Here is a 12,347-nt window from a genome sequence, read left to right on the forward strand (position 1 = left end):
TCAAGACTCTGTGTGGGGCTGCTGTGGGATGTCTTTCTGTACACTGTGAATATGGGTCACTCTGATTGGTTGATAAGTAAAGCTGTTTGGCCAATGGCGAGGCAGAATAAGGTTAGGCAGGACATTCAAACTGAAGAGATGGGAGAAGAAAGGGGAGACGCTAGCCCACTGCCCAAGAAGCAACAAGACCGCTAATGCCATGCCCATGTGACAACATATAGATTAACAAAAATGAGCTGAATTAAGGTATAAGAGCTAGCTAGCAAGAAGCCTGACCTATAGGCCATACAGTGTGCAAATAATATAAGCCTCTGTGTGTTTTCTTGGGACCAATGGCTGCGGCCCACGGACAGAAGAGATTCGTCCCAACAGTGGGTCTGGGCAGGACGGGAGAAACTTATGGTTACATGGGGCTGGTCTTTAATCCCAGCACTCAGGAGGCAGAGGCAGTGGGATCTGAGTTCGAGGCCAGCCTGGTCTACAGAGCGAGTTCCAGGACAGCCAGGGCTACACAGAGAAACCCTGTCTCAAAACAAAACAAAAGACTCCCTGGTCCTTGTCTCCTTCTCCCTGTACCTGAGGCCACAGATACTGGTGCACACCTGGTGGACTAAGGTGACCTTCAGTTGGGCCTCCCTGTATGTGACACCCACATGTTTCCATTCACAGGACCTCAGCCAGAATGTGTGGAGGGTCACAGAACTCCAATAGAGCTTCCTCTTCCTAAGTCTGCTCCTGAGCCAGAAACTCAAGGGGGAGTCCCTCCTGCCAGCCATGCAGGAAGCTAGGAAGCTCAGCCTGTCCTCTGCCTCCCTCAGTCACCCCCTGAGGCCATCAGCCAACCTTTCCCTAGAATCTCTTACAGACAGCCCCTGGTCCCATCCCATAGGCAACAGCAATGATACCAACTCCTGCCAGCACGCACACTCATCTCCTGGGTCACACATCTCCCCACGCCACCCCGTATTTCAGGACAGGAAAGTTCCCTGGGTACCACCCCCACTTCACCTTCTTCCACCTTTGCTGGGTTCTCTAGGTGACCTGGCTCCTGGCACACTCCTCTGAGCCTCCCTCCAGCCCTTAGTGAGGGGGTCTCCCCCAGGATGCTCCCCCCACCCAGTCTCTCTCTACTCCAGACTCCCACACGCTTCCTGTCTCAGCCTCCTAGACATGCTAAACCCCACCCTGCTAAGCCTCTAAACTCTGTGGGCTGACAGGAGTGCTCCTGTCATTGAGGAGCAATTAGCACTTTCCCTGTGGTCATCAACCCCAAGAGGACAGGACCAGGCGAGCTGGCTCCCTCACTTAAGTCCTCAGAAGCTCGACAGACCCTCAGGAGCTGGAGGCTGTGTGTCTGTAAACTCCAGTGCTCTCTGGCCTACAGTTCTCCCCTCCTGACTCATCTTACAGCTCGGGGAAGTTAAGGTGACTCTCCTGAAGCCAAACGCATGCAACATGTGTAGGAATCCAGCTGTGTGGGAATTCAGAGTCTCACATTTTCAAAGTTTATCCTTTCCAGGTACCACCCCTGGAGGCATCCCTTCTACAGGTTCCATAACCATAGACTGAACCAACCAGGGATCAAAAAATTCAGAAAACAAACCCTGCATCTGTACTAAGGGGCGTAGACTTTTTCCTCGGCATTCCATAAACAACCCACTGTAACAACTATTTACATGGCATTACATAGAATGAGGCAGCAAATGCCATCCAGAGATGACTTACAGAGCATGGGAGGATTACGTCAGCTGCATGCAGATGCTAATTTGCTTTATAAAAGGGACTTGAGTGTCCATGGATGTCTGGTGCCCATGCGGGCTTCTGGAGCCATCCCCCTCTAGATATTGAGGGATGTCTGTAACGGCAATAAAACATCAGCCCCCAAGTGCCAAGTTATGACAACCCCAGCGCCACTTTCTTCCACTCTTTCTGCAATGACAGGAATGGAGCCTAGGCCCTTCCATTGGTGTGTGTGTGTGTGTGTGTGTGTGTGTGTGTGTGTGTAGTGTGACTAAGGCTTAAACCAGGTCCTCATGCCTGCTAGGCAAATATTCTACCAATAATCTACATTCCCAGCCCTTGGCCCACATTTTATTTATTTATTTATTTATTTATTTATTTATTTATTTATTTATTTATTTATTGGTTTTTGTTTTGTTTTTGTTTTTTTGAGACAGGGTTTCTCTGTGTAGCCCTGGCTGCCCTGGAACTCTCTTTGTAGACCAGGCTGGCCTTGAACTCAGAGATCTGCCTTCTTCTGCCTCCTGAGTGCTGGAATTAAAGGCATGCGCCGCCACCACCTGGTCACATTTTATTTTGAGAAAGAATTTTAGTAAGTTGTCCAGCTGTCCTTGAACTTACTCTGTAGCCTAGACAAGTCATGAACTCTCCATCCTCCTGTCTCGGCTTCCCAAAGAGCTTGGGCTACAGACCAGTCTGTCTCATCACACCTAGTATAGTACACTCTTTGTTCAGACCATGTCTTTAAACGCCTAGCAGGAGGTTAGGAAAAGTGTTAGTCAGCGCCCCTTAGAGACACTGAGTCACAAACACGAGGGACCGGCCCTTCAGCAACAAGCCCTGCCATCAAGAATCAAGGCCAGGTTTGTCTGAACCACCGGCCTCCTTTTTCTCCCTCTTCCCAGCCCAGGGCCTCCAGCCTGGGACTCAAGTTCAGGCCTGGGAGATCAGAGCCCCACCTTCTCTTCTGAATCCCGTCTGTCCCCTCCTGCCCACCCGTCCCCTCCTGCCCACCTCCTCACCCACTCCCGCAGACCCTTGTCTCTCACCTGGATCTTGTGGTGGCTTCTAAATGGTCTTCTTACTCCAAGGCATCCCTCACTAACTCATCATCCCAGGAAGCCACATGAGTATTTGAACTCTCTAACTCTCCCAAGTTAAGCTAGCCTGCACCCTAGGACTTCCAGGGCCCTGAGAAAACTGGCTTCTGCTTCCCTCTTGGGCCTCAGCAACCCCCTGGCCTTGCTCCTTTACCATAAGCCCCGGTGGCCATTCAGGGTCACTGCAGAATGGTTTGGTCAGGATTCCAAACACAGCTTGCTGTGTATTCCACAGCGGGGAGCCCCTCTCTGTTACTCTCCTTTTTAGAGGTTCGGTAATCCCCCCCTCTCCCAGAAGCTCTTCCTGGCATCTAACCTTGAGTCGTCAAGCTAGAGCCTAAGGCGGTTTTTTTTCTGGCTCCAAAGGCTTCAGGACAGGTATTCGAGGACCTGGAAAGTTCTGTCAGAGCCAGCTTCCATCCAGCCTGGACCTCCCTCCTCAGGCCACCTTACCTTCCCCTTCCTGGTGAGGATCTGCTTATAACACAACCAGCCTTCTCTCCTGATGTCACTGAAGGTTGCGTCGGAGAGGTCAGAGGTGGAGTGTCGCTTAGAGGGGGCCTCGGCATCTTCAGAGGTGCCCCAGCTGTCTAGAGACTGCAGGGAGAAGACACAGGGCGACTTAGGGCGGCTCCCACAGTACCGGCATCTCGGGAAGCCCATGGACCACGGGCGGCAGCCACACAGGCCTGGCGTGCGTCCGTGCTGTACTCTGATGTGCTGGGTGACCTCATGGGCCTTGCTTGTCCTCACTGGACCGTTTGTGTTGAGGTCATGAGACCTCGTGAAGAAGCCAGGAAGAGGAAAGGCTCCAATCTGCCAGCAGAAAGCATGCCTCCCCACGCTGGAAAAGACAACCTGGGCCTTCCCTCAGCTTTACAGCCTTGAAGGAATTGAGGAAACAGGGGAAGCAATTGTGGCAATAAGGAGGCGAGTCAACAGGGGAAGTAGGAACATCAACAAAGACTGAGTAGTGATGGGACAGGCAGTCAGCCCCACCAGGAGTCCATCAGGAAGTGGTGGTGGCAACAGGAATCCAGCCTCAGAGCTGGCACATCCAGGGGGAGGTCGGCGAGCTGAGGAAGTGATGAGGGCAGCCGGGTGGCCATGTCTGTAAGGTGCTAAGCCAACAAGAGACACGTGCGTGCGAGGAAAGTGCACAAACTACCGAAGAGCGACAGGAAACAGCAGCCGGGGGGGGGGGGGGGTGCAGCTTCAAAGCCAGCCTCAGAGGGCCGCAAAAGCGCAGCAGGGGTACAGTGCTCCTAGAACTCAGGAGGCTGAGGCAGGAAGGTCCCGAGGCCAGCCTGGACCCAAGCCCTGTCTTCAAGGCCTATCAAGACCCTGTCCTAAGAAAACTGAGGGCTGGAGGGACAGCTCAGTAGTTAAGAGCCCTGGCTCCTCTCGCAGAGAACCCGGGTTCAGTTCCCACCACCCACATGGCAGCTCACAGCCATGTGACACCAGATCCTGGGGAACAATGCCTTCTTCTGACCTCCACAGCAACAGTCATGAGCACAGAGCACAGACATACACAGGCAAAACATGCATACACATGAACTAATCAACAAATCTAAAAGAAAATTAAGAAAAAGAATCTGGAAAGACCCATACTGTAGGGCTAACAAACACCTACAGGTCCAGCTCCAGGAGGCTCCTATGCCTCTGGTCTCCTCAGCTGCACACACACACACACACACACACACACACACACACACACACACAAATGCACACACGTGCTTTGCTGGCTTACCCCATCGGTGAAGAAGCTCCGTAGCATCCGTAGGCTGGGTACCCGGTTGGGAAGGCGCCTAGGGAGCAAGGACCCAAGGTGAGGGCTGTGGACGGTCCTCATTCTCATCACCCACCCAAACCCATGGCCCAAACCTAGAAGAGCAGAAGCCACCCCACCCCAGACAGACAGGGCCTCACCGGAACACTCGGCCCTCATCACGGAAGGTGTTGAGTCCGTCATCACAGGACTTGGAGCGCTCTGTGGTGATGGCCAGCAGGTAGGAGGAGCGCCGGCCTGCCTTGATGCTGCCTGAAAAGGGGCCCACACGAGGCCTCGGGATTAGCAAGCAGATTGGGAGCGACCCTTGGAGCCCTCCCTTCCGGTCAGGGTCAGGAGTGGGCTCTCCCCTGGGGCCCCAGAAGACCCACAGGGACCAGGCAGCAGAGGAGGGGGTGACACAGGATGGAGATACTCACTGCAATCCTGGGAGTAATGGCGGCTGAGGGCAAAGGTGAAGGTTGGTGAAGACGGGCTTGTGCCCAGGACAGGGGCTGAGTTCATGGCACTGGAGACCACCGCAGAGGCAGGGACATGCTTGGCTTGGAGGTCAATGCTGGGGCTGGTGGGCTCATCTGCCAGCAGAGGACAGAAGGTGTGAAGGACACGAGCGGCCTGAATACCCCAGTCGCAGCAGGCTTTGGGCACACACAAGCTGCAAACCCCTCAACCCTTCCCCACGAGGGCATCTCTGGCCACAGGCCCACTGCGCGGGGTGCCTCGCCCACCAGACTGTGGCCAGGGAGTATATTCTCTTAGCAGGGCTGAGCCTCCCCTTGCATCAAGGGCACCAAGGAGTGTGACTGAGCCACCCCGCTTGGAGTGAGCTCCTAAAACACAGACAGTATTCCATCAGTTTGGTGGCTTCTGAGGACAAGCCCTATGTCTCCCCACTAGACCATTGGATGGGGGCACCTGACAGTGGCCCAGCTGGATCCCCACTTCAGGCTGCTGATGGCATCACATCATCCTATTTAAACTTCCTCTTCAGTTCCCAGGCTGCTCAGCTCCAAACCCAGCCCCAGGTCTTAGGCCTAACATCATCATCTTGCATTCCAGGCTTTCTCCAAAGCCCCTAACCCAGCCCAGCCCAGCCTCCATCCTCACAGCACTAACCCTTTTCATGTTCTTTCTGCACTCCCACCCCCAATACAGAGATGAGGCGCCACCCTCCAGGCAAGCCAGAGATCTGGGGATCACCCCTGCTCTGCCTTCTTGCTTCCCGCCCCCACTCTATAGCCATCACAGCCTCCTCGGTTCTTAGGGTGAAATCCAAGCTTGGCCTTGGGCCGGAGAGGACCACATGGCCTGGAAGAGCATCCCGCCTCTCCCACTGCAGGCTCAACACAGTCCCATCTTTCTCTTTGAATTCTCTTCCTCAGTCTACCTTGAATCCTTCTTAACCAAGTGTTTTTCCAATATTTCCCAGTGCCGACCACACCCGTTTAGGCCACAGGGCCCTTCCCCATCCCCAGTCTGTCCCATTTCTTTCTGTCTGACCTCCATCCCCCAGGGAAGCAGAAGCCTAGCACAGTGCCTGACGTAAATACTTGTGGGAGGAATGTAGGACAGGCGGGAAAAAACAAAGACTGAAAGACACAAAGGGTGAGAGGAAGAACAGAGGAAGGAAGGATGAAAGTTAAGGATGATGAATGAATAGACGGAAGGAATGAAGGAACAAAGGAAGGCAAAAAGAAGAGGAGAAGGGTGAAGGAAGGAAGGAAGGAAGGAAGGAAGGAAGGAAGGAAGGAAGGAAGGAAGGAAGGCAGAAGGCAGGCAGGAAAAACTGGCTGGAAAGATGGCTGGAAGAACGGATAAGTGGGAGAAAGGATGACTGAAGGATGGGCAAACCCAGAGGAGCCCAGAGTCATGGCACAGTAGACAGGTAGTGGGGACACAAAAGGACAGAGACTAGGATCCTTAGCCAGCTGCCTGTGACACCACTCACCAATGAAGGGAATGGAAGCCAACGAGTCTTCTGTAGCGGCCAAAGGGGCCACCTTCCGGCCTGGGCGCTCCCCTCTGGGCTCCGGCTCTGGGGACTCATCACCAAAGCCAAGGTTCATCTGCCTTGCCGGGGTCAGCTGGACCTTGCGACCTGTTGGAGGCTTCTGCCTCAGGACCACCTCATCACGGTGATCCTCTGTGGGAGGCTCCAGGGTTCGGCTGCTAGGTTCTGGCCGGACGACTCTAGGTGGTTCAGAGGCCTCTGGTGGGAATGGTGCAGGAGATTGGGCCAAGTTGAAGGTGGGGAGTCCCCCAAAAGGTGAGTCCCGGAAGGAGAGAGCATGCAGGAGACCAGTCCGGCGCTGGAATGATGGGCTATAGCTCCGATATCCGATGTACCCAATGTCATCCAGGCCCTGCAGGCCAGACGGGGGAGGGGCCTGGGACCCTTGAAGGTCCCGAGAAGGGCAAGCAGAGGTTCGGGCAGACGGCCGCTGGGAAGCCCAACCACAGCGTTCAAGGCGAGGTGACACCAGCGCTCCGGGCCCCAGGGCTTCGGCAGAGCGGGTAGCCCGGCTCAGGTAATCGTCTGAGCGAGCTCGGTGCCAGCCCTCCTGGCCCAGCTGGCTCAAGGCATCCTGGGAGGTGGAGCAGGGCCATGGGTGGTGGGCAGTCACATCCTCCAACCGGTCCTGGGAGGCACTGCGGGCCCGGGGTGGCATGGCTGGGCACCGTCTCTCCCCCGCCCTGCGGGGTATCTGATTTGACAGCCAGTGTGACAGAGCCTGCTGGCACTCCAGTCTGCTGGGGAGCACCCGGCTACCGGGCTCTGGGAAGGCACGCGGCGTCCGGGACTCTGAAGGGTGGTGGGCAAAGGCACCAGGGCTTGGGCGGGGCTGGCTCATCCCCAATGAAGAGTTGTCCAGTTGGGCACGGGTGGCAGATGGGACACGGGACCCTGGGTCACTCCAGGCCGCGGGACTCCGGGGATCCGTGGGCAGTGCTAAGATGGGCTCAGGCACCATAGTGGCCCAGGCAGAGGCCCGGGTCGGCGGGGCATAGGACTTCCGTGGGTAGCAGAGTGGAGGTGGTTCTGGGATGCTGCGTGCCTCTCCAGAATACGGCTCGTTGCCCTTCAGGTAGGCATCCTGGGAGTAGGCCTGACCGGAAACAAGAGGCATAGAACCGTGACCAGACTGGACTCAGGACAGAAATGAGACAACCCTAGGATGCCAAAGTCCTCAGAAGGGAATGGAAGGGAGACATCCTTAAGTAGGGACATCCTGAGTGGATGAGTACATGCTCCAAGGAGAGTCCTGAGGGAGGACAAAGACTCTCTCTCTCTCTCTCTCTCTCTCTCTCTCTCTCTCTCTCTCTCTCTCTCTCTCTCTCAAGAAATAGCCAGATTTCTCTAAGATTTATAACAAGGACATCCTTTAGCCACAAACATTCCAACAGCTGTTTGCTAGGGGCCTCCCCCATCCTGTCCTCGGCCGCCTACTGTTCCTTTATGTCCAGCGATGCCCACAGCCCCTGGAGGACACTGGGAAATGGGCAGAAATCTGTCAAAGTGGAAGAAGACAGTAGAAAGCTGGCTAAGGGGTGTGTCCAAGGAGGGGTGGTCTGAGGGTGGGCAGCGGCTGGAAGAGCCCACTGCCCCTTTAATACAGGGTGGTGTGAGCTGGGCCCCAGGGCTTGAGCCTTGGGGTGAACATGACCACTTCTTGCTCCCCAGTAGCCAGCTTAGAGAAGGGGCTGGACTGGCTAAGGGGCCTTGGGCCACCTCCGGCCACCCCCAGGCCTGGAATTTGGCACGGGCTGCTAAAGCTGACGCTGCATTGCTGAGGAGGGACAGGGCTGGCGCCCAGGCTCAGCCTAAAAAGGAGGCAGCCCCCCCAGGGACAGCAGTCCTTGTGTCCCTGGCCCAGCCCAGCGCTAGCTGAGCTGACGGGGACTGTCTCAGGATGAAGAAGCAAAGGGTGGAAGGGTGAGCCCAGACACACACACACTACACCACATCACAGAGACGGCAAGATACACACCCTGACACACACATGCAGCACACACAATGAAATACACAAACAACTACCCCTCCAGTCCCAAACACAAACATCATGTGACAAGGACCAGCTAACCACACCCCCGCACACTCGGCCCCTCCAGCCTGGCATACTGGGCCAGCAGCACATACCTCTCCCTCCTGCCATCCTGCCGGCTCCCGGGGCTCCCAGCATCACGGTGGTGGGGGCAGCATCCCGTGCCTGCTACCCTGCTGCCTCTCACCGCAGCCCCTGCCCTGCTGATCTGGGTCCCTCAGTCCCCTCAGTCAGCCCTCCCTGAAGCTCCCCCTCTTCCCCACCCGGCTCTCTTTCGGCTGCCTGGCGGTAGGAGGAGGGAGGATGGGTGTGGAGGGGACTTGCCGCGTCGGTGGTGGCGTCAGCAGCTGCCGCCGCCCGATTGGCCTCCAGCCTTGGCTCCCAACCACAGGAATGCCTGGGCCCCACCCTCAGGCTGGCTGGAGATGGCGGGGTAGTGGAAGCTCCCAGATGTTGACATCTGGAGCTGGCAGCCCACTTGGGTCTAAGTCTGGCAGAGTTCAAGGCTGCTGCCCTTGCCACCCCTTAGATCTGAGAGCTGGACTGAGCCCGGGTACCCCAGGGTCATGTCCTGCTGCTCTCTCATAAGTGGCCTCGCCTCAAGTCTGGCACACAGGCAAGCGCTTTAAGACTTGGGGTGAGCCATCCACATCTCTGAGCCTCCATTCTCTCCTCTTCATCTCCAGGAAGAGCAAGGGGACATCTGAGGTCAGGAATGGAGGTTCCCAGGGAGGCATCATGCCAAGTGTGGCCCTGTCATTACAGTGACAGAGCCACAGCCAAAGCCAGCGCAGCAGCGCCGAGCCTCTGGGGCTTGGCCCTCAGCCATCCTCTGAGGGGCAGTGACCTAAGGAACAAGCAAGCTGGCGTCTGCATAGGATTCAGGAGACCAAGACCAGGGCACTAGGCAACAGGGAGCGTTCCAGGCTCCAGGCGCGGGGCTTTGGCTTTTACTTCACACAGCACATGTGGGACGTGCCTTTTGGGGGGCGGCACCCTCCCTATCATGTTCTGAGTGTGCTGAGGCGTTGGGGGCGATGGGCTCAGAATTTATATCCCCATGTGTCTGAATTTGGGGTCCGGTGCTATCACTGAGCACGGGCGCCTGAGAGGGGCTGCAGCGTGCTGTGATGGTTCTGGGCTGCATTGTGATAGCATGCAGTGTGTGTTTATGTCACAGCAGCACAGAATCCAGATGTGTGCAGCGTTTGTGTTACAAGACCGAGGTGCAAGTGAGGCTGCTGCTGTGAGATCTCGCTGTGTGTTACACAGGTGTTGTGGTGCACTGGCCTGGAGAGTGAACCATGGTGACAGAAACAGAGAGAGCATCTGTCAGCCTGGGCCTGCAATGCTGTGTCTTCCATGGAGCTGAGTCATACAGCGCTAGGCAAGGGTGAGTGTCCTGATCTATACTAAGTGGTATCTGTGACTGTGGGATGTGTTGAAAGGTGATGTTGGGTGTGTGCATGTATGGACACATCCACAGAGCCATGTTCCCTCAGGCCAAGTGGTAGGGGGTGCAGGAGCAGGCATCTCTCACAGGAGCAGACAAGAACATGCCAGGCTGGCAGGGCCCGCTGGGCCACCCTTTCAGATACCCTGGCAGGAATCCTGCCTACCAAGGCCAGCACCTCCTGCCTCCCTAGCACAGAGCAGCCTAGAGTGAGGCAACAAGCAGCCCCAGCCCAGGGATGGGCCTGGAAGCCCCAGTTGAGCAACAAAAGGCAATTCCCTCCTCTTTTTCTCCCACAGGGGCCCAGAAGACCGTGCTGAGCCCAGGCCCTCCATGCAGACTGAGGAACTCACCAGCTGGAGGATGTCCTCATCCTTGGGCATGATGGAGAGCTCCAGGGTGTCATCACTGCTGAGACAGGGAGAGAGTCAAGCCAGAGGTGACAGGGTCTGGGGGAGAGGGATCCAGTTGCAGGGCCCAGGTTGGGGGAGGGGAGTCTGCATGCTACCCTGGAAGGAAGAAGGTCGACTGCTCACCTGTTCTGGATCAGCCCTATGACCTGGGAGTATGTCTTCCCAATGACGCTCTCCCCATTCACCTTCACCAGCCGATCTCCTAGGGACAAGGAGTGGGGCCACATGTCAGAGTCCAAAGCAGAGGGTGGAGGGTACCCCTGCACCAAGCATGAACGAGTGAGAGGAGAGGAACCTCCTCAGCGTCTGGTTCAAGAACCCCAACCCAGTTAGAAGGAAAGGGAGCCCCAGAGGAGTGTGTTAAACCACTGGGCAGGCTTACCTGTGCGAAGCCCCGCCCTGTGGGCGGGGCCACCATCCTTCACATTCTTCACAAAGATGGTGTCCATGGGCTCCAGGCGGTGCCGAGGGGAGGGTCCTGGTGGGCATCAGCCAGGTTAGCTGGGGGTGGCTGCTGAAGGCCACACCCATGCACAGCTACACACACAGGACACACACTCAGAGGATGATCACATACAGACACAAGCATGCAATGACCCACACTTCCACAGGACCTATGCCCACAGCCATGAGCTGAGTCCCTATCCTGTGCTAGAAGCCAGGCTACACAGGATGTGTGGACACACACAGCCTTGCCCTCCCAGAGTTCACCGTCAAGCAGACGTCACATACAATTCACAAGACAATGGAAGGGTGCCATATGGGAGGCCCCTACGGCGCCCACAAGTCAGTTCAGTAGGGAAAGACGTTTGCATGGTCTGAATTCAATCCCTGAAACCCACATAAAGGTGGAAGGAGAAGCCGGGCGGTGGTGGTGCACGCCTTTAATCCCAGCACTCAGGAGGCAGAGGCAGGTGGATCTCTGTGAGTTTGAAGCCAGCCTGGTCTACAGTGAGTTCCAGGACAGACACCAAAACTACACAGAGAAACCCTGTCTCGAAAAAAACAAAAACAAAAACAAAAAGGTGGAAGGAGAGAGCGAACTCCACCAAGTCGTCCTCTGATCTCTGAACACTCACTCGGCATGGTACACTCTGGCATTAACCGAGCACACACACTGATAATGTTCAGCCCTTATCGGGGCTGGAGAGGTTAAGAGCATTGGCTGCTCTTGCACTGGGCCTGAGTTCGGTTCCCAGCACCCACGTGGCAGCTCACAACTGCCTGTAACTCTAGTTCCAGGGGATCTGATGCCCTCTTCTAACATACTCAGGCTCCTGCACACACATGGTGCAGAAACATACTTACACCCAGGCACACACAAAGGTAAAATATTTTTTTTTTTTAAGTGCACCTATCAAGTCTTGAAGATGCAAGCTGTGGGAGACCTCACATGTATGGAGAGATGACATCACACAGGACCAGAAAGATACCCAATATGTCTCCTGCCCTTCTTCCTTCTCCAGGGTCAGGGGCTCCAGGCAGAAGCCTGAGAGCCCTGGGATGGGCACAGGATGGAAACTAACTCCGTCACGTGCCAACAAGACGCCCCCACTGGAGCCTGTGCTGGGACAGTGGCACGAGAACCCAGGAGAATCATGTCCCCCAAGGCTGCCCACAGACAGAGGCAGGAAAAGATGCCTATTTGGGGAGTTCAACTTTAAATACTTGGGGAGCTTGAGAGCCAGCAAAGGACCCTTAAGGTAGCAAAGGTAGGCCGGGCTGTGGTGGCACACCCTTTTAATCCCACAATCGGGAACTCTCTGAGTTGAGGCCAACCTGGTCTACAGGGTGAGCGCCAGGACA

At 55.9% G+C, this 12,347-nt stretch overlaps 1 protein-coding gene across 1 annotated transcript in view; it reads right to left on the minus strand.

Moving 5' to 3' along the window:
• The window catches only part of Arhgap23 (Rho GTPase activating protein 23), a 95,613-nt gene that overhangs the window by 48,449 nt on the left and 34,817 nt on the right, over positions 1-12,347 (minus strand). The window contains 8 exon segments of the mRNA XM_028869076.2: positions 3,294-3,437; positions 4,594-4,651; positions 4,773-4,884; positions 5,052-5,207; positions 6,581-7,739; positions 10,482-10,536; positions 10,665-10,743; positions 10,924-11,019. Of these exon segments, the coding sequence (XP_028724909.1) occupies positions 3,294-3,437; positions 4,594-4,651; positions 4,773-4,884; positions 5,052-5,207; positions 6,581-7,739; positions 10,482-10,536; positions 10,665-10,743; positions 10,924-11,019 (1,859 nt within the window).

This window comes from Peromyscus leucopus, chromosome 8b (assembly GCF_004664715.2).
Source record: "Peromyscus leucopus breed LL Stock chromosome 8b, UCI_PerLeu_2.1, whole genome shotgun sequence".
NCBI classification, from domain to species: domain Eukaryota; kingdom Metazoa; phylum Chordata; class Mammalia; order Rodentia; family Cricetidae; genus Peromyscus; species Peromyscus leucopus.